Raw genomic sequence first — 26,233 nt, 5'->3', positions numbered from 1 at the left:
CTCGCGAATCGTTGGTCGATTGCCGGAGCGGTTCTCTTCGAGTTGGCAGAGTGTTGTTCTTTTGGTTCGTTCGTCGAAGGAAGGTTTAATCTTACCATTTATTCATTACTGTTGTAATATGAAAAACCCTCTTGTTAGTGAAACTGTTAATCACTCTTTATAGTGATTAACGACTGGACGTAGATTCTGTTGAATCGAACCAGTATAAAAATTACTCGTGTGATTTTCTATTCCCTACACTGTTTACTGTTTATGCATATCAACAGTTCGATAAATTTTCTGAAAGGAAATTGATTTTCTAAAAACGGACCAAGTTATTTTAAAAAAAAAAAGGTGACTGACCATGTTTTCCGCTTACTCTAAGTTTTATTCCGTTGTGTCATACTCTATCTCAGAACGATACTGATTGTTCCAACAATTGGTATCAGAGCTTGCTTTGATAGTTTTTCAAATTTTTCGAAAATGGGTGGTCACAACCATATGTATTTAGAGGGTGCTTCTATTGATAGACCTTCTTTTTTTACAGGGGAAAATTATGCGTTTTGGAAAATAAGAATGCAAATATTTTTAGAGTCAATTGATAGGGGTATTTGGGAAGTTGTTTTAAATGGTCCTTTTATTCCTACTATAAATTTAAATGGTGTAGAGGAAGAAAAACCATATTTGCAATGGACTGCTGAAGAGAATAGACGAGCCCAATTTGATACAAAGGCTCGTAATATAATATCCTCTGCTTTGGTATTAGATGAATTTTACAGGATCTCAGTGTGCAAAACGGCTCAGGAGATGTGGGAAGTTCTTCAAGTAACCCATGAAGGAACCGATGATGTGAAACGTGCGAGGAACAACACCTTGATACATGAGTATGAAATGTTCAGGATGCAACAGGGTGAAACCATCGCTGATGTGCAAAAACGCTTCACATATATCGTCAACCATCGTTTTGGCTTAGGTAAGAAATTTGACACTGACGAATTAAATGTTAAAATTTTGAAATCTTTGAACAGGATGTGGCAACCAAAGGTTATTGCGATAACTGAGTCTCAAGACTTGACGCCTATGCCTATGACTGTCCTTTTTGGAAAGTTGAGAGAGCACGAGCTCGAGTTGAATAGACTAAGTGTTGAGGAAGCCCAAGGAAAGAGGAAAACGTTGGCCTTCAAAACTGAAAATTCAAAAGGCATAAGTTCAGAAAAGGATGAGGAATCTGAAGATGAAGACTCAGACGACAAAAATATGATTCATATGTTCAAAAATTTCAACAAGTTCATGAAATTGAAAGGCAAGGAACAAATTAAAAAGGACTGAAAGAAGAAACAACGATCTTCTTCAAATTACAGATGTTATGGCTGTGGAGAAAAAGGCCACGTTAATGCAGATTGTCCAAACCTCAAAAAGGGTGAAGAAAAGAAGTCATTCAAGAAAAAGAATGTTTGTATTGCTTGGAATGATAATGATTCAAGCACTCCTTGTTCAAGTGATTCTGTTGAGGAAGCGAACTTATGTTTGACAACTATTGTTGATGACACTGCAAGCCAAGTAAGTTGTTCTAGCCTTGACACTAGTGAATTTGATGTACAAAAGGCTTTTCTTGAATTGCTTGATGAATCTGAGAAATTGAATGTTGCTAATAAAATTTTGAAAAAGGAATTTATAGAATTACAAATTCAATATGAGAAGGCATTAAATGAGGAAGTAATTTTTAGAAATAAAATTTGCAACTTAGAAATGAAAGATTTTTCAAATGTTGAACATCCTGTTGAATGTCTTTCATGTAAGAGTCATATGCTTGATATTGATATTCTTGAAAATCTTCTTGAAGTTGCAACTAGAAATAATGTTGAAATGCCTATACTTGTTAAAAAGGTTTTTAAAAATAAGAACCAAATTAAAAGAACCCGTAGGGTATGGGTTGAAAAAGGAACTGTTTGTTATAGGAACCCAAATGTTGTCACATGTTTTTATTGTATGAAAAAGGGGCACATTTCTAACAAATGTAGAATCAAACATTTTGATATTCCAAATGGAAAATATGCTTGGATTCCTATTATTAAGTAATCTGCCCCTAACATCAAAGGACCCAAATGTGATTATGAGGACCAAAACTCCATTATTTTGTTTTGCAGGTGAAATTTTCTAAAGGAAAAGAAAGCTCTATGGTATCCTGGTATTTTTTAAGAGCTTTGAAATAATTTATGAATGTTAGATGTATCTTAGGTTGAAAATTTAGCCCAAATTTGTGTTTTTCGAAAATTAACGTAAATAATCGATTACCAAGGGATGATAATCGATTATCTCGACCTCAAAATTTGATTTTTGACAATTTGGATCACAAATAATCGATTATTTAAAGTAATAATCGATTATCTTAAGTCCCAGCGAAAAAAAAAAAAAAAAAAAAAAAAACTTATTTTTAAAAATTTTTTTTGGTCTGTTTTTTTTTAAAAGAGGATTATTACTTTTAGGGGGAGTACTTTTAAGGACTTAGATCCTTTTTAAAATTACCTATTTTATGGGGAGCATAAACTTTAGATGATTTTTTGTAAATAGGAGGTGAAAATTTTTTATTAAAATCTTTTATGATAACTGGAATTTATTTAAGGGGGAGATATATGAGTTTGTTAGATATCTTGTTTTTATCTCTTTTATGAATATTACTCTTATCCCCTTAGTTGTCAAATTAAGAACATCGCATATCACAAAACCTTCAACTCTCTAATTATCCTCCAACCCCCTTTTTTTAAAGTCTGTTTGTATTTCCTAATTAGAGTTGAATTTTTGTTTTTCTTATATTCCATGAAGTATTTTGTTCATTCATGTTATGAAATTTCAATATTATTTCTGTTTTGAAATGCATCAATTATTTTGTTGAGGGGGAGAAAAATTGAGGGGGAGCTCATATTAAGGGGGAGATTTTTCCATTAATCTTTTTGCTTATGATCAAAAAGGGGGAGAAGAAAACTATAAGGGGAGAAGTATAATACAAATTGATAATTGATACAGGTACTGCTAACCTTGTTGTTGTCTGTTAGCTTGTATGTTTTTGCAGGTAAACCAAAGTTGCTTTTAAAATTGAATTTTTGATCATCATCAAAAAGGGGGACATTGTTACCAATAAGGAGTATTGGTAAAACTTGAAGAAATTTGTTTTGATGATGCTACAAGAAGTTTTATTTGAAGAGAACATTAGAATTATTTAAAAGCAATTTGTAGAAATTAAATGTAGTAGGAAAGTCTTAAATAAATTGTAAACCTTGTATTTTCTACTGGAATAATCGATTATGGACAAGCAATAATCGATTATCACAAGTCCTTAAGGAATAATCGATTATCATTTCATATAATCGATTATCACATTTTGAAAAACCTGTAACGGACTTAAATAATCGATTATCACTTACAATAATCGATTATTTGTGGCAGTTGGAAGATGACTTTTCATTTTTTGACCCTGAGCTTATAAATAGGTGCTTTGAGAACTTCAGAAAAAGAACGTTGTTGAACAAAAGCTCAGTAGAATACTGTTTGTCAGAGGAAGTTCTCAGAAGCTAGAGTTCAAAGTTNCNNTGCNTGGTCTCGTGAATAGGAGAAGCTCGCGAATCGTTGGTCGATTGCCAAAGCGGTTCTCTTCGAGTTAGTAAGGTGCTCTGCCTGGTCTCGTGAATAGGAGAAGCTCGCGAATCGTTGGTCGATTGCCGGAGCGGTTCTCTTCGAGTTGGCAGAGTGTTGTTCTTTTGGTTCGTTCGTCGAAGGAAGGTTTAATCTTACAATTTATTCATTACTGTTGTAATCTGAAAAACCCTCTTGTTAGTGAAACTGTTAATCACTCTTTATAGTGATTAACGACTGGACGTAGATTCTGTTGAATCGAACCAGAATAAAAATTACTCATGTGATTTTCTATTCCCTGCACTGTTTACTGTTTACGCATATCAACTGTTCGATAAATTTTCTAAAAGAAAATTGATTTTCTAAAAACGGACCAAGTTATTTAAAAAAAAAAAAGGTGACTGAACACGCTTTCCGCTTACCCTAAGCTTTATTCCGCTACGTCATACCCTATCTCAGAACGATACCGATTGTTCCAACGACAAGTTGTTGGTGGAAGCCCAACGTGAGACACATTCAAGCAGCTTAATTGAAGCAGAATAAAGTTTATCGCCCAACGTTTGAAGATGCACCAGCTGCTAGCTTGTTGATCACGTAGCTCTTCACATTTCTTTCACCCTTTCACAACTGGCACTTGTTCCTAGTATCATAGTTAAACATAAAAAAGGTAAAGCCTTTGACCAGGAGCTTTGGTTTCCTTTAAATAGCTTGCTCCTTGCTTGTATTTGTACCTTTCAAATGAATGAAGAATTAACATTTGTTGATTCAATCCAGCTCATTTTTCCTGCTTGAAGGTCATCAAGAGAGAGCTTGAGAGTTTCCTCTAGCCTCTCTCCTTAGCTAGGCATCCACTCCTAGCATCATTATCACCAACCGCACCACTTTTCAATTCAATTTTCCTCTGCCTCAACCTTATCTTCATCCTTCAAATCATCATTTCATGATTCATTCTACAACATTGAACACCACTTCATTCCAATCTTTTGCTTCCTACTAGCTTTATCATTCACTTCCAATTATTTTCGCTGCATTCAATGTCTAATTCCATCTCAAGTCCAACTTTGAATCCAGAAGCAACTACGGTCAGTGTTTTGTTCAAAGAAGAAGTTTGGTTGAATCTTCGTTCAGCTTGATCAGCGAGATCTTCTTCCATCATTTCTTTTCCTTTTTCTTCTTTTCTTTCAACTTTTTTTTTTCTTTTTTAAATGCATCACTTATGATAATAAGACAAAACTATAATATCCTTTATTGTTTATAAGAAAAACGAATGAAATATGTGAAATGTTGACATGGTGGTATGCATATATTTTTAAGATTTGAGAATTAAAACGGATGGATGACATGCTCCCACTTTATGTCCTATTAGGTGTAAAGAAAACCTATGTTTGGTCTAAAGGCTTGTTAACTATGGGGCAAGTGTACAAATTTGTTAAAAGTAGTAAATGGAAGTTCCAAGTATCGTTTTCCTAAGAGATGTGTGCTTGTTTGTCTAGTTATGCCTATTTACCAATTACAATAAGATTCATTATTGGCTTCATAATGATAAAAACATATGGTAAACAATTAAATTGTAAAATTTGTGATTTGATCCAATTAAATATTCTTCAAGATTAGATTTCACGAATTAAATGATGCAGAAACTCTATACAATATGTCTCAATCACTTCATACATTCACATCTAAAGCATATTAGTCATAATCTCTTAGCAACTAGTTCTAAATCAATATGTCAAATTGTTAATCCCTTAGTCAAGTTAACATACAATTTGCAGTAAGATTAGGTGTTTAGAATGACCAAATTATTGAGTCTATCCCTAGATCCCAAATCACATGGTTGTTCTACCTATGTCCAAATTCTAATTTCATTTCCCAATGATTAGATATTTTCATATATCATGATATTCCATCATACACAATTATAATCTAGATAGAATATGTGAACAAACATCCCCAACGGAGTCACCATTTGATACCAGCAAAATCACGACGAGATGACAAATAAAAAAATAAGGAGTTAAAAAAAGTTTGGAATCACCACCGTAGTTATTTTAGAAAACTATGGAAAAACTGGAATGATAAATCGTGATCTATGAAATTGGATATTTAAGTTTGAGAGTGGGTTATGCATAAAGAAGATATTACTACCATACAACGCTCATTCTAAGATGATACCTTTAATGAAATGTGCAAAAATAAATGTGTTTTTCAAAATATTTATTTCCCCCAAAAATAAAATGTACAATATTGTAAAATAAAAAATAAAAGTATATTTTATATTTTGGGTCCGGTAAGAATGAGTCATCGCTCTTACATATCTCCTTTTATAATGAAGAATCGTGATTATATAGTTTTTTGAGGAAAAACTATTCCAAAAATTATTTGGAAAATGATTTTAATTAGATTGATATTTTTATTTTTGAAATCTTAAATATTATTTTTATTATCAAGTGAATATGAAACTTAACATGACAAAATATTTCATTTTAGAAAACAAATGAAAATTTATCAAGTGAATTTGAGACTTAACATGAAAAACAAATTAATTATCAAACAAATATGATATTTGACATGACAATTAATAATATTTCTAAATTGTTATGAAAGCTTTAATTACCAAGTAAATCTAATCAATTTTTTAAATACTATTATAAAGTTTGTAATTTCTATTTAAAACAAAAAAAAATGGTCTATAAGTAAAAATGTAGAATGCAAAATAGCAAAAGGGTTATGAGAATACAAAAGTCAAATAAAAACATATCCTAAGAGTATAATTCACACTAAAAAACGATGAAAAAATTAAAACCTGGGTGAAAGAAGTCATGATAGCTCAATTCAATGTAAGTGAAAATGGAGGTTCTGGGAGATGAAAATGATGTGGTTGTGTAGAATATTGATGTAGTGTATGATGATGATTTTGTATGCAGAAAGAAAATGGGAAATGATGATAGTATAATGAAAGTGGTGAAATTAGGAAGATCATGAAATGGAGTGATGATGTGAGGGAGAAGACGTGTGTTAGAAAATGAAGTCCAAGTTTTTGTAAGTGAAAAATACGTGAGTATTTATACAGGGATGGATAGAGAAAGTGAGTAGAAAAAATTAATTAAAATAATAAGTAGAGAAAGTAGGTTGAAAAAAATATAATTTTAAAAGTGAGTTGAAAAAATAAAAAAGTTAGTGAAGAAAATTGGTAGAGAAAAAAAAGATAAAAAGTGGGTGGAGAATATAATTTTAAAAGTAAGTGGAAGAAATAAAAAAAAAGTGAGTGAAGAAATTAGGTGGAGAAAATTGGTGGAAAAAATAATATAAAAATTGGTGAAAAAAGGTGGGTGGAGAAAGTATAATATAAAAGTGATTGGAAAAAATAAAAAAGTTTGTGGAGAAATTAAGGAGAGAAAATTGGGTGGACAAAATATAATTTTAAAAAGTGAGTGTCAGAAATAGACAAAGAAAATTTAGAAAATAAGTAGAAAAAAATTAATATAAATAGTGGATCGAGAAGTTAGATGAAGAGAGTGGATGGAGAAAATAATTAAAGAATTTGGTAGAAAAAATTGGTGGAGAAAGTATAATTTAAATAATAAAAGTGGAAGAAATAAGAAAAGTTAGTGGAAAAAATGAATGAAAAAAATAATATGGAAAATGGGAGGAGAAATTAGATGGAGAAAACAATTTAAAAAAGGTAGTGAAAATAATAATTACTACTTGAAAATAAATAAATAAATAAATAAATAAATAAATATATATATATATATATATATATAAAGTTGATGGAGAAATTATATGAAAAAATAAGTGATGACAAAATCATGTGAAGGATAAAAAAATAATATAGTGAAAAAATAAAAATGTGTTAGATGAGTTGTTTAGAAAGATTGAAATGAAAAACTATTGAATAGATTTTAAAATAATTACATCAGGAGCGCAAATAATAAGATGAACAATATATATTTTTTAAATTTTTTATTTATATTTAATGATTTGTTTCCTCCTTTTTCTTTTGTTTTTTATTATTTATTATTTTTATTGATATTTTTAACAAAAAATATAATTTCTAATTTATGCTTATTTTTCTAAAACTTTAATTCAAAACCTTGTTTAATTACTTATTTTTTTAATTTAATTTTTTCAAAATAAAATTATTTCACATGGGTGTTGAAAATTTTATATGATATACAAAACTTAAATATAGATGAGTTTGAGTTTCATTTCAAAAACACATAAAATAAAATAAAAAAATAAATGTAAAATCAAAAGGCTACAAAAAACAAAAATGTAAATAAGTTTATAATAACTTTATCATTCAATTTAGTGGAGTGGATTAGATGTTTAGAAATTCAATGTAAATCTAATTTAATTTTAAATAATTAGACTGAAATTAAACTTAAATTATATTTTGAAAAAAATATATTTAAAATTTTGCATAATCAAATCTAAATAACTGAATTAGATTTAAAATTCAAACTATATTTTAAAAAATAATTTATAGATTTATAAATTAGTTTATATAAATTTTGAAATCGATATTTTTTTCAAAGTAGTTTTAAACCTAAAATAATTTGAAATTATTAGATATATTTTAAGGATAATTTTTAAAATAAAATATTTATTGAAATATTTTATATTTTCTAAAATATGTAATTAATTAGCGACTTAAAAGAAGAATTTAGTTTTGGATATTTAATATACATTTTCTGTAAAGCTAAGTAAAATATTTGTTGGACATTCTGAGTGAATATATTTTTTAGTAACAACAAATTATATATTCTTTAAGATCTAGCGTTGAATGATAATTTATATTATATTTGAGATACATTTTTTATAAATTTTATTCATTAATCATATTACAGGAGTAACTAAATAAACGATAACAAATAAGTAAATAAAAATGAAAATAACTATATTGTAGCTGTTTTATTTTTTAATTTTTTTTTAAATTTTAATATATTTTTCAATGTTGTATATATATATATATATATATATTTATTTTTTGTTCTACTTGAATTTAATTTATATCTAATATTTTCATTTGAAGTATAGTAAATATATATATATATATATATAGTAAAAATAAAGAATTGAATTAAAGTTTTGGATTTATTAAAATTAAAAAAATAAAGCAGAAATATACACCTACTTATCTATTTATAGAATCTAAAAGATAACATTAGATAAATGAAGATATCAAAAGATGGACTAAATTAAAATCTCAATCTAACGTGAATATTATTAGTATTATAAATAAGAGTCAATATATTGAAAATAAACAGTGTCATTACCTCATCGCTACTGTTAGGGCAATCTTTTCTCTCTGTATCACGCAGCTACTACGTCTTCGATTAGCACCACAAAGGTTTGAACTTCGCTTCTCTCGTTTTCATATGCCATTTCAATTTTATCCAAAAGGTTTCCTAATAAATCCTTATTTTTTTCAACATTTGGTTAGGGTTTAATACAAATTCTTAATTTTTCACTATTTAATTTTGTGTATCCTCCGCAGGTTTTGAGAAATTCGGCGTTAATTTTCCATGGCCAACAATCCGTCACAGCTTCTCCCATCTGGTTAGTGATTTCATAATTTTATTTGAAAGTTTTGTTGGTAATGAGTAAATGCAATGTAGCATGAAAGGTTTTTAAAAGTGTATGATTTGTGGTGGAAAATTGCAGAGTTGATTGATCGGTGTATAGGATCGAAAATTTGGGTGATAATGAAGGGTGACAAGGAGCTTGTTGGTACTCTTAGAGGCTTTGATGTTTATGTCAACATGGTACTTGAAGATGTTACCGAATAGTAAGTTATGCCCTTTGCTGAATTGTTTTTCTTCTGTTTTATTTTTGTATATATTTTCTTATTTCTTATCTATCTTTAGAACACGTGGTTATTGGATAGGAAGGGTAATGGTAAAATGCAACAGAATAGGGCTACTCAGTTGTAAAACATAGAATCTGGTATTGAGTGCTGGGTGGTTTTGGTTCTTAACCTTTCAGGGATAAAATTGTTTTATGGATGAGTATGATTCCCCTTGCTTTTTAAAATATCCTTTTAACTGGAGTTGTATTTATATTGTCATATTTCGATAGTTCATGGTTCTGTCTTTTACCTTAACATTTTTGAAGAAAGTGTATATATCTCTACTTTGAATTGGTTTGATGTTGCAGCCACAATGTTACTAGTTCAGATATTATTGTATCTTCGTTTTACTATTGTATTTTTGGAGTTCAATTTACAAAATCGTTTTGGCAGTTTTATCACCATGAAGTTACTGAGAAATGTATAGGCTGCAAATACAATGTTTTTGCCCTGGAGTATGATTGAGTTTTTCTCCTTCGTCAGTTTCTTATATTGTATTTTTTTCTATTGTCTACAAATAAACCTTATTGAGCTTTCCCAATGTACTCTTTCTTTTTGGTTTTAAAAGCCTCAAATATCTGCTGTAAGTTTGTTGAAGTAAATTTGTTCTGACTAAATTTACCCTGGCATGATTTCTATTTGCTTTCGATTCTGTTTGCACACACGCATATGCGTTAGGCATGTAATTGATTTGGTTTGTTGCTTTTCATATTCGTACGATAGCGAGATCACGTCTGAAGGGAGACGGATAACCAAGCTTGATCAGATTTTACTCAACGGAAACAACATTGCCATAGTAAGTTGAAATCTTTGGAGTATTAACAAAACATTTGATTCGGCAACTCTAGAAAGTGTCGACAATAATTTTTAAGGTACAGTTGTTGCCCGAAAGTGTTATCCTGATACTTACTAACAAACCATAATCTGGCTTTAATGCAGTTGGTCCCTGGTGGTTCACCTGAGTCTGAATGAAGATTGTTACTTGATTACCAACATTAACTCTGCAATGTTGCTCTAGGCACATAATTCGTAAATTTTAACGAGGATTTAGGCCACTAGGTTTTTACTTGAAGAAGTTTGGTTTCATGATTCATGGTTGTAATGTTATGGCTATTCAACTTTTATCCCCATGTTGAACTGTGTATTGTGTAGTGGAACAAGTAATGCTACTGATTATGACCATTATTATGTGCCTTTATATTCCTTTTCCCACTTCCGTTACTCGGGCTTCACTCTCTATATGAACTGATAGAGTCAATTAAACGCCTTTTTATAATTTTAATGTGGTCCCGCTGTAATTTAAGATTGATTCAGATACGAGAAAACGAAGCTTGCTGTTTCTGTAGAAGTATTGGCTACATAGAATAGAAAAGTATAATCAACCACTTGAAATTTATTTATGGCAATATGATGAATTGACATAACTGTTAGGATATCTTATTTAGATGGTGTAAACTTTCCTTCATTAACAAGATCAGTCTCAAGTGCGAAAAATAAGTTTTAATTATCAGTGTTCTCATTGAGTTATAAAGTATAATGTTCTTGTTTCAAAATCAAATCTCAGGGGCGTGAGTTTTGTTGTTGCCTCTAACTTTAACAACTTACTGGAGCAGTCCATCCTAAAAATTACAAAAGGTTTTGTGGGATCAGACCCTTGAGAGGACATGTCGAATCCATAATTAGAGAAACTGTCTATGTAAGAAAAAAGGACCAACTCCAATGTGAATGTCAACTATTAAAAGATGTGATAATATGATATATAACTGAGTAATATAGATTTAATACAATACTTAATATGTGAAACTTCCTCCTCTTTTGAATTTTACTTTCTCAGTTTACTTTTTTAGTTGTAAAGAGCTAGTAAACCAAGAAAGCTTTTAATGCCCTTCGGCAAACTACAGGCAATGAATATTTTTTTGTTTAATCTTTTATACATTTTCTTTTGTTGGGGGAACAAAGTTGTCACGATTTACATGTATGGACCTCTGTATACTGTTGAAATATTAAAAAGAAAAACAAAAGAGTAATAACAGAAAAAGAACTGCACAATGTTGCTAGTCATACTAAAGTTGAAATATCACCTAGAATTCGTCAAAGTGTAAAAAAATATTGCTTCCATGACAAAAAACGGGAGTTACTGAGCAAGGAGGCATGGAATCAACGGCATATTTTCAGCAACCGTGTTGCACTCGTCGTTATATTCTTTCCCAATATGAAATTTTTTAGCATGAAATGTTCAGTTAAGTCCTGTCGGTTGATATTTAACTCTGAGCTCTAATCTCCGCATCCAAAAATTGACAAAACTGAACGATTTCAAAGGGGAAGCCTTCTATTGTCAACTAAGCACGTTTTGCTGCCTTCGCTCTTGCCACAGACTTTAAGTAGAGGTCTTCATATTCTGCTGATGATGTTTCCCAGCTGAAATCTATGTTCATGTCCTTCTGAACAAGTTGCTTCCACCTCTCAGGATTGTTCTTAAAGAGATTCAATGCTCGTACCAGAGCACCGTTTAATCCCTGACAAAATTTTATTATTATTGTTATTAGAGTTGAGTAGAACAACTAACAGCAAAAATTAATGTTTCTCTGGTCGTTAGGATGCTAAAAGGAGGGAAAGATAGGTTTACAGGTGAAGTAGAATCAATGGTGAAATAACTTTGCACAACCGACTCTATTCCAAATAAAATGACTGCATCAATTTACTGCATGTTACCTGCTCATCAGGATTCACAAATGTAAATCCATTTCGAAACTGTGAAGGTATTGTATCGTCATCAACATCAAAAACACTACAAAATGAGACAGAATTTAGTTTTTCTTTAGAAAACAAGAATTACGATTTGTGTCATGCCGTAACTTGCATGCTATGTTAACCTGTCATTTAGGCCACCGGTTTTTCTGACAATAGGTATGGCACCATATCTCATTGATATCATCTGCAGTAAATATATTGAAAATTTGGTAAAAGAAAATGAATTGGAAATAAAAGAGATTAGTTGTAATAGCAGTAACATAAAGTCATTCAGCATACAAGTCATTCATGAGGACACTAAGGAGTATGTGTACACGTCTCAAGATTTCAGTTTACCACAAAGGACATTTGACATATTGACTATAAATACGAAACATGAGTCTCTATCATTCTAATAGACACAACATTATCTTATCGGTGTTATCAGTGACAAATAGCATATGATGGAAGGCCAAATTCGGCCTAATAAACCCGCCATTGACCTATGCTGCTGCCATAACAGACCCCCTTCACAAATTGCATATGGCTGTTGACAAAAAATCTGCCACACCATTCTGACATGGTTAGCATAGTGCCACGGTTTAATAAGACTCTTTATGTTCAAAATATTCGTAGCCTATTATTTAGTCGTGTCTTATAGGATAGGTGCTGGAAACAAACACACTTTTATCAACTGGATGCATGTTTGAGAGTTCTGCCAAATTGTCCCATACCGGGATTCTAACATTTTAGAGAAGATACATGTATAATGAAAATAATCGAGAGCACGAATTTGCTTTAATATCATAGTATTCTATAATGTCATTTTCTGCTAGTTTCTTAATATTTGAAATTAATGAACATCAATTTTGACCATTACCTGTGTTAGGCCACAAGGTTCAAAGATCGATGGAATGATGAACATGTCAGATGCAGCATAAATTGCATGAGAGAGAGATTCATCATACTTCAATATCAACCTCACGTGATCATGATTCTGAAAGTGGTTGGCAATGCCCTCAAATTCTTTCTAGAGAAGAAAAAACTGGTAATCAGTTGACAAAAATAGGGGAATGGACGAATTGGTATGTCAAATAACAATCAAATTTCAACCAGCCTACATCTATAAATTTCTAGAAAAAAGAACTCAACAATCTTCCTTTTCAAATAATTATCTGCTCTCACCCGGGTGAACCAACAATAGCAGCATGTAAGTGTGCTATACACATGCATATATAGTTAATTATAATATTCACGATCTTCTCTCTAAAATCATTCAAGCCTAGGTTATTTATGTTTATGATCTTCGAGGTATGCTACAACTTAGATTACAGCGGCCGAGGTCATTGTTTCCAATTTCACGTTCAGTTATATTTTATCTTATGGTCCTTGATTATATATTAGATATAGTTACACAATTATTCCAGAAAAACAATGTCAACCCCAACGAAATCTAATACAAGCTAATGTGACACTGACACATTATCCTGATGACATGGTCAATTTAATTAAGCATTCATTGTACGAATTTTAATGTGTCAATATTATAAATATTGGATGATGAAAAACATATAGATTATTTTATCGCCACAATGTCAACAATTAAAAACCTATTTAAATGGCAGCATTCCCTAGGAATATGTGTACGTAAGATGTGGAATATATTATCCAATTCAGGTGTTATGCATTATGTTCTGGTTGTAATGATAGTACGAAGTTTGAACCCATTTGAAACTGCAAATATCCAAATCCTACATCAGTAACCCAATCTTAAAGGCTTAACTAAAGAATTGTTGATTAATAGGAATGTTTTTAAAATTAGGTCCCTTATTGAACTAATCAAGGTACTAGTTCAAGTTTTTAACAGTGTTTAAACCAAATATTAATTAATCAAAGTCCTAAAAATTAAATAATAGAAAATTAACATCAAAGAAACAGAATATTGTAACTTCAAGTCACTAAAACTTACAAATAAAATACCATTTTGTTGGTTCTTATCATTCCAAGTAAAAACAAAAATCTAAATTACGTATGTCATGATATATAGGTCGAAGTTTGAACAACACAAAATGTTGTGTATTAAAAATGAGAAGTTTCCATCTAGAAACACAAAAATAACAAATAACTTCATATGAATAATTCATTTCTTTAAGAAAAATTAAAATGATATCTAGCCTTTTTATTAACCCATTATGAACCGGTATTTTGCCGATTTTCCTGTCCTTTGACCTATATTTTTAAGGATGGCTTTGCAGTTTATTTTATTCGGACGAAACTAAAGTCGTGCATTAGTTTTACAATCGAACCAGCTAGTCCTGTCTTCAAATTACAGATTAATAAAACTTAAAGTGCAGTCACAAAAATAGCTATTACGTACATGCAATCAGAACAATAAACAGTATAATAAGTTTTGTTGAGATCTTATATTTACTAGAGATATGATATGACCAAAGTAGACTTTATAAAGTTTGATATCACTTTACAAACTGAAACTGTGTGGTTAAGTTAGTTTATAATGCAAAATTCAAAGATAGTATTAAGGATATCCAAGATGTAAGCCAAAACATTAAAAATAACAATAGTGCTACCTCACTTTTCTCTAGTTTTCCCAAAAATGTGATTGGGATCAGTAGTTAGCTTTTTATTTCACCAAAACATAAATATTGTTTTTTAGTTGTTGTTGAGAATGAATCCCACCTACAGTGCAAGTGAGTTGGCATTTTATTGACTATCTTCTTATTCTATATAGTTTGATCGGCTCCTTTCTAAAAACAATAGAAGACCTATAAATTTCAACCGCAAGGAAAGAAAACACGGACCTGAATATGTGGCACTGGACTTGAACCAAGTAGAACAAATTGTCCTCCCAACTCAAATGTTAGATATATTGCATGTCTAATAAGATGAACACCTTTTTGTGGAACCAATCTTGTTATACAAGCAACCTATCAAAGAAGAGAATAGAGAAAATGAATTAGTAAAGCATCTTCAATTCTAAGATAAGGTCAAAGTAGTGTATATAGATGGAGGGCAACCAACATCTCACGGTTTTAAGGGTCACGTAGCGAAAAAACCCAAATTTCAAGAGAGAACTGAAGAACAAACCTTGGTTTATTATATCAAATAAAATCTCCTATAAGTTTAGGATATATAATTACCAATGGCCTCCTAATATCTGCAGATGAAAGACCTAGTTTCCTTCTCAAGGCTTGTTTATTCTCTACTTTCCCTTGCAGATCAGTTGCATTGTACTGGACTGGAAGAAATGCATCAGTGGCAGGATTCCATGCATCAGTATCAATACCATTAAGAATACCAACGAACTTTCTGGAGTGGGAAGAGAGTGTTGAATGGAGACCATGTCCTCCCTGCATTTTTATTGGAACAACTTTTTTAAGACTGAAAAATTAGGAAGAGCACTAGTTTAAAGTTTAAGAACGTTGAGAATGAATTGTATGTCTCTCTATCGTTTTCTTAATATATAGACAAACAGAAAAATCCTCCTAAAACTAAATGCAAATAATTTCCAAACCATGCCAATTTGCAAATCGGATCAGCTAACTTAGTTCCCTTCTGTTAGACAGGTAATAATAACAAATTCCAAATGATGATACAAAGACATAGGCTAGAATCCTTCATTATTATTAGTAGCAGAGCCCTTTTTATTCTTGTTGACAACAAAATTTACAGAAAGCTTAAGTTCTTAGGTGGAGCACACTGCACTTGAAAGCTACTTGGGCTTGAAAAATGAACAAAATAAAATCTCCCCAAACCTTGTGCAGGTTTTTCTCAATTAACGGAAAAACAGTGAGAAGAATATTGTTTGATTTGAGACGCAGAAGTTGCAAAATCAAAATTCTAAAGACTCAATGTATCATGGTCAAGGACCAACTGCCTTGAAAAACATTACGTGGAGACATCTAAACGGTTTTTCTATATCTAACAATCCTTTTTCCAAACTATCAGTTGTCTGTAGAAAGGAGAATATAGGAGATGTTATTCTTAATTGTTCTTATGTTTGTGCCAACATATGTTATTGCCTTATTATTTATATTAATTAATTAAAGACAAGATATTTTGGTAGAACTAGAAAATACATACTGCACTAGAACAAGAAATAAACCATACCTCTGCAGTTCTCACTTCTTGGGCATAAGTAGGTGAAACTGTTGTCACAATGTTTGAGAAAACAATCCCACCCTGATCATGAAAGGAAAATCTATTACCTATATTTACTGAAGATATATAATGTTATCGGTAATAATTTTATGATCTTACCTTGACAGAATTAACTCTATCCCGTGCTGAGTTGTCCTGCATTTTATCTGATTTGTTTAGATTCTGGCTAACAAGACCGCATGAGTCTAACTCTGAAGCTGCTGCAGTCCCCTGATACTCAAAGTTGTGGCATGTAAAGCATATCCTAGCTGAATTTAATCCTTTATGTACAAATATCTCCCAGTACAGAGGAGCCTAGCAAAGAAACAGATATGCCATACTATTAGTGACTGAAAGAGCAAAAATATGCTAGAAAGAATTAGACAACTCATACAATAAATGCTGTCTGCCAATCATGGCAATGAATGATATCTGGTTTCTTGCCAGCTTGCAGAAGAAACTCAAGAGCAGCACGGCTAAAAAATGAAAATCTTCTGAAATCATCATCCTCGCCATAAAATTTTCCTCTCCAAAAGAACTTAGAAGGATGCTGGGGCTCAATAAAATAAACAGGAAGACCTGCACAGTCAAAGTGAAGTTACTGAACCAGATAAAGACAATCAATTAAAATGAAAATATCTAATAGAATACCTTCAATACTGCCAACCCAGATTTTATTTTTGTATAATTGGTGATCAAAGTATGACTCTATCTCCACGCTCAAAGCCTGAATGAATAATCAAATTATTTCAAGTAGGGCAGGATATCAACTACTAAGACTATCAACACGTTCAATTATTTTCATAATGAAATGGCATACCCGTAAGTTGCAGACACGATCATATTCCATACAATCATATTTGGGAAGCACAATTTCAACAAGGTGTCCTTTCTTTTGCAGTGCTTTACCTAGACCACTGACAACATCCCCCAAACCACCAACCTGTTCATGAAATAAATTAATTTAAACATTACTAGATGTTAGACAGACTTAAGAAGAGGGCCAGCAGTATGCTTAATTCACCTGAATTTCTGCACAGACAATGACATCATTTCTAGTTGATTTCACACTACATAGTCTACAGAAGTACAGACTTGTAAAAACAATATTCCTTTCGGTAGGGCAGTATCTATCATACATGCTGAATTGTTTTGAGAATAGTAAGATGCAGTATAGTTTGCTCAGATGTCAGCCAGTTGGCATGTGTTCAGAATTCTGTTAAAAGTCTGAGCGAGATATCTCACTAACTTCTCTTCTATTTTCCCTTAGATTCTAAATTTAGCAGTGGTTATTGATTTCTATCAGGACCAAATACACTTCCATCTAATCAGGAAATGGAACTCAACAAGTTAAGAAACAATGGTACATGAAAACCATTGTCAAAGAACAAGGATCTAGCAGTTGCAACAACTTCCAATCCAAATAAGCATGAAAAATACAAGCTTACAGAAAATTCTTAACTAAACACAAATTTAAGAAAAATAAAAGATTTCAAAAATTGGCAAGAGAAGAAACAAAAGAAAAAGATAACGAGACAACATTTTTAGGAGGTATGAGAATTTATTTCAATACAGAACTCAGACCCAGTACTCCCCTTCTTTAAAGAAAATCAAGATGCTTCTGCAATGCCTCTTTAGTAGGTGTTATAATTAAAATCTAGGGACAGCATAACATGAATTCACAAGAATAAAACATAAGGATAAGAGTACATGAGTGCACCTTAGCTACTGGTGCCATCTCTGCTGCAATATGAATCACATGTAATCCTTGACTATAGATAAAAAATAAGAGATGCATCAGACGGTAAAAGATATATCAAATTGTAATTTACAATTAAAAGTGAATACCTTGTTTCAGAAGATAAAAGACCAAGAAATGCAGAAATAGCCTCAGGTTCACTCTGTTTTTTGTAGGCCATATATGTTTCACTAATACGCCTGTCTCTCCTCCATACCTTTTCTCTTAAAAGACTTGCATCATCTACTGATATTTTCTTTTCTATTCCCCAGCCATCAATTAGAAGTAACAGTTGACTCCAAAATTCCCACGGCATATCTTCCACAGGCTCTTCCAGTGCCTTTCTCTTGCTTTGTTCTTTCAGAGTATCAAGCGTATCTTGAAATTCCTTCACTGATTTTTGATATAGCTGAATGTAAGAATTTAACTCTTCATCTGATTTTTGAAGACGCTCCTCCAACACATTTATCTTTTGTTTCATTAGTTCACTATATTTTTGCAATTGATCAGATGATAGCTTATGGATATTAGCTTCTTCAAGAGATGTTTCCAACTCATCAACCTTCCTCCGAAGATCCTGATTTTGTTGCAGCACAATAACAGCTTGATCAGCCTGTTTGGTTGCTTTATCTAGCAAAGATTGCAAATTTTCAACCTTACCCGATAAATCCTTGCATTCAACTGTCAGTATAGAAAGTTTTGATACATCCTCCTGAGAACATAGTTTTGATTCCAAGTCCTTTAGGGCTGATTCCAAAGATGATCGTTCCTTTTCCAATGCCACCAAACGTTCATCATCATTCTTGACAACACTAATATGCGTTTTAAATGATTCTAAATCATTCTTCATGGATGCATTTTCTGTCCTTAATGAATTAAGCTCCTCAGTAAGAGAATGAATAATACCCTTATTACTGAGAGGGTTTGCATCCCTCAAATCTCCATTTTGAAGGTCACGCAATTCTTCATATCTTGCTTCAGTACCTCCCTTTTCGGCCAACTCATTACGAAGTTTTTCTAACTGCTGCTCCAATAGTTCCACGCGTATTTTTTCTTGGGCGGCAGCTTTAATTCGTGCATCAGTCTCAGCCAATCTCGCCTCTAAGGCATTGATTTCTCCTTGCAATGCATCCTTTTCAGCAAGAATCTTTTCAAGATCTTCAAGTGCACGAACTCTAGCTTGATTTAAAAGAAGAATGTCTGCATGAAGAATATAAAATTCTTAATGATAACAAGGAAACAAGATACTAAACAAAAAGTAAGAATATGAGAAAAAAAAATCCATAATTATTCCAGAAAGATATCTTACTTTTCTCTGCATTTCTTATCATGCCCAGCAAATCCTCACGTTGCTTACCAGACAACTGTTTAGCCAGTTCTGCTCCATTTATGTTTATAACCTATTTCATAATAGAATAATAAAATGCAATTAAACCCTAAAGAATGTTGGCCTTTCTCTTGATTGATATTGAAATACATTTGTTCTTTGGTCACAGGTCATTCCCACTAAAGGCAACCCTAGTAAGTGTCACATTAAGAAATTTAAATAAATAAATAGAAGTTAATGACTAATAGACTCAGAAACTACCAAACTACATCAATTCTATATTATCTTTCCCAGTTATTAAAGTAGCAAAATTAGCAGTTTGTGTTGTATTAAGGAAAATTGAAACTATCAGTTAAAGAAGATCTAAGCAAACATTCAAGCAAGCTAAATTTCTGTACGGCTATGCATAACTTTCGAACATACGAATATTCGATTAGAGAGAAATTCTATCATATCATCCATCAAGGTTTCAAACATATTATGTTCACAGAATATCTTCCTAATGTTTTTCTTTTTCTTTATTCGTCTTCTTTTTCTTCTTTGCCAACGGCATAATTCATTCAAAGAAAATATAGAAAAGGAGATACCAAAGGCTCCTCAGTTTCATTTGTATTGTCCACAGAATCCTTAGTTTCATTTGTATTGTCCACAGAATCATCGTTGTTGGAAGAAACCTCTGAATCTTCTTCCTCATCTTTATTTTGACGGAGACCTACCTCAGTAGAAGGCTTGATCTGTTGCCTCTTATGCTGCAAACTGCTTAATAGAATAAATACAATAGAACTCCGCATTGAATTTCAAACCGTGAAGAATCTTAATAAGAATAGAACAAGATTAAGATACCTGAGAGTGGTGCGGTGTCGCATTTTACAAGAAGCTGGAAACGAAACTCGCACTATTCTACCATTGCCGTTAGAGAGGTTAACGCAGTTGAAGCCACTCAGATTCCAGCACACGAAACACGTTCTCAGCTTCGACGCCATTTCTCATTCAATCTCTCCTTCAGTTGCTTACTATCATAACAAGAACCAGTGACAGAAAGAGGAGGAGCAACGGTTTTCTCTTTATAAGAAGCTTTTCAGTTTAGTTGTTTTGGTAGCCTGGATTCTCTGCTTCTCTTGAACTTCACCTATTCAACGAGTCAGCTAATCAAAATCATTCAATCTAATCAGACGGTTCAGAAGCATAAATTATGTACCAGCTTTTAACATTCTGATTTGCTCAATGGAACAACAGGTGAAAACTGTGTGACCTTAGACGATTAACATTTGCCACATATCACATTTTTTTTTTATTTCTCAGCTGAGGAAAAGGAATCTTATTTATGTGAAGGAATAAAATGCTATTGCCCTATGCCTATGGTTTAGGGCAATAGTAATTTGCCACGTCACTTGGTTGAACAAAATTAAAAAATTTAACAAAATTTGCTTTACCAAAAATTAAAATTAGTTTATTCATAAGTTTAAAATAAAAAATCATATTTCTATTAATTAACTGATAATAATTTATTTAGGTTTTTATAAAAGAAAAAATATGTTATATATCTGAATAGCAAGATGCACGGCTTATATTGTAAACGGTCAAATGAATCTCCCATTCTACTTTACTTTCAAAGTTTGTCATGATTATAAGGATTGACAGGAAGTTAATTTGCAGGGCATGAAACAAAAATTTTATTTTATGTTGAGATGTAACTCATATTTTAATTAAAGTACATTAATGTGCCGAAAGATTATTATATAGAATCGAATATATAGAGAGTATATTACAAACTTTTTTTCTTTTTTTAAAATGAACTAGTTGTACATATTAGTTAGATAAGTTAGAGATAAGTTGAAATAAAGTAAAAATATAAACAAAAACTAATTTCATGAATTTAAATGTTTATATTATATTATTTAAAGTATACAAATATACTTTCCATACTTGCATTCAATATATTTATGCAATTTCTAATATATGATTTTGGGTTTAAGAAATTTAACACTTTGTTTGCGTGTTATCACAATATCCACAAACAAACTGTTTGTATTATTTTGAGTTGTATTGATAATGTACACTTTTTATGAATTTGGTTATGAAACTTGTGAGTGAGATAATGATGATAAAGACATTTATGTTGTATGGTGGAGCTTGTAAGATATTAATTTGCTCAACTAAAAATATCTATGGTGAAGCTTGTGTCACCATTGTAAGTATTATGTTAATGATAAGAGAAACCTTACTAAAACTAATAGGTTAATTGTTTTGACAAAAATTACTCTTTTACCATTATCAAATATTTCTTCCTAATAACATAATTATAAAAAAAAAAATTATACACTAATGATCTTTTCTTATACAAGTCTTTTTTTCTTTTAAAACTTTAGAAATTTGCTTTTCCAATTTAAATTTATTTGATTAGTAGATTGTTTTGTTCATAACTAGAGTTTAAATTCTTATTATTATTTGTTAACAAATCTTTGGACTTAAAGAAATTTTGGTTGAAACATTTTATATATATGCTAAAATTAATAAGTTGAAACATTCTTTTAATGTACGTCATCTTTTTATCACCAATTCTAAACCTATGCTGGCACTCCACCTAAAATCTCACGGAGTTTGTGGATAATGATATGTAAAAAGGGTAAAAAAAAATTGAAAATAAGTTAAAATTAAAAAAAAAAAAGTGTAAATCAAAAAAGCAAAAGAATTTAGAAAATTACCTATTTAAGAAAAAAAAAATGAATAAATACATAACAGCAAAACTAATTAATAGGAAAAACAAAGAAACTAAAAGAAAGGAAAAGAAAAAGAAAAGAAAATAAAAAAGGAGAGAAAAAAACTATAGTAATGATTCTAAACCATGATTCTGTTGCTATATTTCAGTTATATGCCAGCCGTCCTTTTCATCTTTTTCCCTATTCCTTTTCAACAAACTTACCAATTATCATTATAACCATAATACTTTGACACACATAAAACAACAAATTATTTCTATTTGACACGGTAAATAATAATATTTTAATTATAATTATATTATTTTTTAATTTAAAATCATAATATATATATATATATATATATATATATATTTATTTGTGTCATACTATTTTTTTTCTTATCATTAATCTTCACAACTTTGGTCTTTATGCCTTCTTGGTGGAACTTTGTTACCCAATAATTGACTCACCACCTTCAATAAGTGTATTTTTTTTTCATTTTCTCATTTCTATTTGACTCATTTCTTTTTTGTACTATCTATTTTTTTTTTCATTTTCTCTTAACTCATTGCATTTTTCTTTTATGATTTTTATAGATATTGTTTTTGTATATTGTTTTCCTTTTTTTCATTTGGGACTCTCCTATAATTCAAATATTCTCTTGTTCCATATTTTTGTAGTTTTTGTTTTCCAAATTTAATCAAGTCTCTTCCATTTCTTTGAAGCCTTGATATATAACTGTCTTCTTTTACAAATTTTCTGTCCTTTAGTTTTTGTTTAGCACGAACTTTAAATAAAGATCTTTTAATGATTTTTACTATTGTTCTTGAATCATGGATGACTTGTTGAACTATCTTCCTGTTTTGGGTTTCCTTGGTTAAATATTTTGTGATTATCTTATAATAGAAGTAAGAATGTTTCTAGGTTAAATCTCTTTAGTTGTCTCTATTTATGTAGGTTTTTTCAATTCGATTATCGTTTTTTTAAAATCTCCAATTGAGTCTTAAATAGTGCTAATTTGAATCAATTAGGTCCTTACTGTTAAATTGGATTTGTTGGAACAATCGATATCATTCGGAGAGTATAACACAACGGAATAAAGTTAATAAGCAGAAAGCATGTTCGGTCACTTTTGTAAACTAAAATGGTCGGTTTTAAAAATAAATTTTCTAAAGGAAAATTTATCGAACAGTTTTACAGATTACAACAAGAGTGAATAAAATATAATGATTAAACCTTCCTTCGACAAACGAACCGAAAGATGAACACTCTGCCAACTCGAAAAGAACCGCTCCGACTNTCGACACACGAAACGCGAGCTTCTCCTATTCACGAGACCNGGCAGAGCNCCTTGCCAACTCGAAGANAANCGCTCCGACTATCGACACACGAAACGCGAGCTTCTCTTATTCACGAGACCAAGCAAGGGAACTAAACTAGCTTTTGAGAACTTCCTTAAACGGTATTCTACAAAAGCTTTTTGTTCAACAACGTTACTTCTAAAGTTCTCAAAAGACCAATATAGCCAGCTAGTCTGAATATGAAAAGTCAAGTCCCAACTGCCAGTAATAAACGATTCAAGTCTGTTACAGGTTTTTCAAAATAACTTAGGCAGTTTTCAAAACAGACTTGTGATAATCGATTATTCTAGAGCAATACAGTTTTTCAGAAAAGCTCGTGATAATAGATTATTGCTCCTCATAATCGATTATTCCAAAACAATACCTAAAATATAAGTTTTACATATTTAAGGACATTCCTAATACATTCATATTCTACAAAGTGCTTTTAAAAATATTTTTAATATCTTCTTCAGGTTAAACTTCTTGTAGCATCATCAAAACCATTTACTTCAAGATTTACCAATGCTCCTCATTGGTAACAATCTCCCCCTTTTTTATGATGATAAAAAAAAATCAAGTTTTAAAAGCAACTTTGGCTTTCCTGCAAAACATACAAGCTAACAAACAACAACAAAGTTAGTAATACTTGTATCAACTTATATTATATTTCTCCCTTTTTATTATACTTCTCCCCCTTTTTTATCATAAGCAAAAAGATTAATGTAAAAAGCTCCCCCTTAATATGATCAGCCCCTCAATTAAACAATGTATGTATAAAAAGCAAAAGATCATTTTATTCATAAAGGAAAGGAGTACATTAGCATCATAAAGAAAAACATGAAAGACATAAATATAACATAGAAGCAACAACAATCAAACAACAAAACATACTAACATAGAAACCTAACTCTAAAACTCAGGGCTAGGGGATTTCTCAGGTGGTTGAATGTTTAAATGAGTTTCAATATTTGTTAGGCGAACATCAAGATCAAGAAATTGATCAACCACGTATTCGTCATGAGCTTGCTGCCACTCATAAATTTCTTCAAAGTGAGTTTTCTGTGCAAAACTCATATCCTCTAATTGTGTAGATAGTCTAGCAAAATGTTCTTCCATGGTAAGTGAGGAGGATGAAGGCATGTTAGATGGACCAGCATCAGAAGGAGCAACAACACTTATTGGTTCTGCCATATGAGCATCCATGTCTTCTTCTTCTTCATCAGCTTCAAAATGATCATCATCTTTATGAATAATTGCATTCCCTCGAGTAACAAATCCCATTTGGCGAAAGGTGGTTTCACTAATTTCATATCCAATAGCTTGAATTGCTTGAACATGTTCTCCTTCCACATTAACCCCTTTGTATTCTAGGATTCTAGAGATGAGAATAGCATAAGGAAAATGATAAGAATGATATTTCTTGGCTTTTACCATGGTGTCAGCAATAAGAACAGGCCAATAATATGTATGTGATTTAAGATCCCATACAGAAGAAGTAGATCTTGCTCAGAACATTGAGCATGGTTGGTGGCTTTTGGACACAATATCCACACAATTAAGTAGTGGATCATCCTCTCTTCAACTTTGAAACCACCAACAAGCAGTTGCCTATGGTTGGCCTGTTGTTCAGGATGGCGCAAGAAAGATTGAAAGGCCAGCAGTCGGTTGAAGTCTGGAACTCCGAGATGAACTTTCGCAGCATCATCCCAAATGGTAAGTTGAGCAACGTTGGTCCACACGTCATCATCCAAAATTATGCGGACGCCTTTTGGTGGATATGATCTCGTCTCGATATCTCAAGTTGAAGTAGAAAACTCTTATGAGATCGGGATAAATGCAACCTTTTTGCTCCACTAAGTGTGTGAGACCTTGACCAGCAAAAAGATCTAGAAACTGAAATCCATAGAAGCGATAAAAATCAAGGCGAATATACTTTACCGCCATGATTCTCCTCTCTTGCCAAAAATTGACATAGTCTGCATGCTTCTCTTGATCCAAAATCCACCCATCAATGGTTGCAGGACGTGGTTGAGAAGAAGAAGAAGCACCAGCATTTCTTCTACGGGTTCTTCTGGATTCAGCCATGGAAGGTTTGAAAGAAAGGAAACTTTTGAGAAAGATGAGGAAATCTATTTCAGATTTGATTTTGGAAATTTCTGAGTGCAAAGAAGTGACCATTAATCGATTATAGGAGGATATTTATAAGGAAAATCAGAAAACTAGCCTTTATAGCCATTTATATCCGTTATAGAGCTCTCTAACAGCTCTATTTTTGAAACTGTGCACGTGAGAATCGATTATAGTTAGTGATAATTGATTATCAGTTCATGAGTCACTTCCCCAAAATTGCACAATAATCGATTATGACTGAAGATAATCGATTATCTGTTCATAATTTTCCAGATTTGAGTTTGAGTTTGAATAATCAATTATTCCATAGGATAATCGATTATCTGCGATTAAAGGTTTTTCAAAAGCCAAAAATAATCGATTATTATCCTATGATAATCGGTTAAGAGCGTTAAATTTATGAAAATTGAGAAAATTTCATAAATCTTGAGCCTAAGACATTTAACACTCCTAACTCTCTTCTAAGATCATAAGGTAAATATATTCCCTTAAATGGCTCTAACTCTCATCAAAAGAGAGATGCAATTTATGAAATTTGAACTTTTATAAAATGAGAGGCAAATACATGATGAAATACCAAAGTATAGATGAATAACCAAGTATCTAACAACTTATATCTCCCCCTTAATTGGGTACCAGGTATCACAA

The 26,233-nt window shown here is 31.4% G+C and overlaps 2 protein-coding genes across 5 annotated transcripts; one reads left to right on the top strand and one right to left on the bottom strand.

The window, feature by feature from the left end:
* Positions 1–8,810: 8,810 nt before the first annotated feature.
* Positions 8,811–10,676, top strand: LOC106752845 (sm-like protein LSM5). The gene is made up of 5 exons (XM_014634617.2): positions 8,811–8,962; positions 9,110–9,171; positions 9,277–9,400; positions 10,184–10,256; positions 10,400–10,676. Exons 2-5 carry the CDS (start codon positions 9,138–9,140, stop codon positions 10,430–10,432), a joined length of 264 nt encoding a protein of 87 aa, XP_014490103.1. The 5' UTR covers positions 8,811–8,962; positions 9,110–9,137; the 3' UTR covers positions 10,433–10,676.
* A 695-nt stretch (positions 10,677–11,371) lies between these two features.
* On the bottom strand, positions 11,372–20,707 carry LOC106752882 (probable starch synthase 4, chloroplastic/amyloplastic). Of its 4 annotated transcripts, XM_014634660.2 has the most exons (17): positions 20,612–20,707; positions 20,257–20,542; positions 20,001–20,172; positions 19,396–19,486; positions 18,197–19,286; positions 18,069–18,120; positions 17,169–17,291; positions 17,000–17,075; positions 16,743–16,927; positions 16,469–16,663; positions 16,319–16,390; positions 15,349–15,558; positions 15,010–15,135; positions 13,071–13,220; positions 12,334–12,395; positions 12,173–12,248; positions 11,372–11,976 (listed from the first exon to the last, which is right to left on the bottom strand). In XM_014634660.2, the coding sequence occupies exons 2-17, from the start codon at positions 20,394–20,396 to the stop codon at positions 11,800–11,802; spliced, it is 2,997 nt and encodes a 998-aa protein (XP_014490146.1). In that variant the 5' UTR covers positions 20,397–20,542; positions 20,612–20,707; the 3' UTR covers positions 11,372–11,799. The 4 variants fall into 4 exon arrangements, with proteins under 4 accessions (XP_014490146.1, XP_014490147.1, XP_022632991.1 ...); XM_014634661.2 differs by having other exon boundaries at positions 20,257–20,691; XM_022777270.1 differs by having other exon boundaries at positions 20,001–20,169; positions 20,257–20,691.
* Positions 20,708–26,233: the final 5,526 nt, after the last annotated feature.

Source organism: Vigna radiata, unplaced genomic scaffold, assembly GCF_000741045.1.
Source record: "Vigna radiata var. radiata cultivar VC1973A unplaced genomic scaffold, Vradiata_ver6 scaffold_48, whole genome shotgun sequence".
Lineage (NCBI taxonomy): Eukaryota > Viridiplantae > Streptophyta > Magnoliopsida > Fabales > Fabaceae > Vigna > Vigna radiata.
The sequence above is the reverse complement of the archived record's forward strand: the minus strand, read 5'-3'. Positions and strand labels throughout refer to the sequence as shown.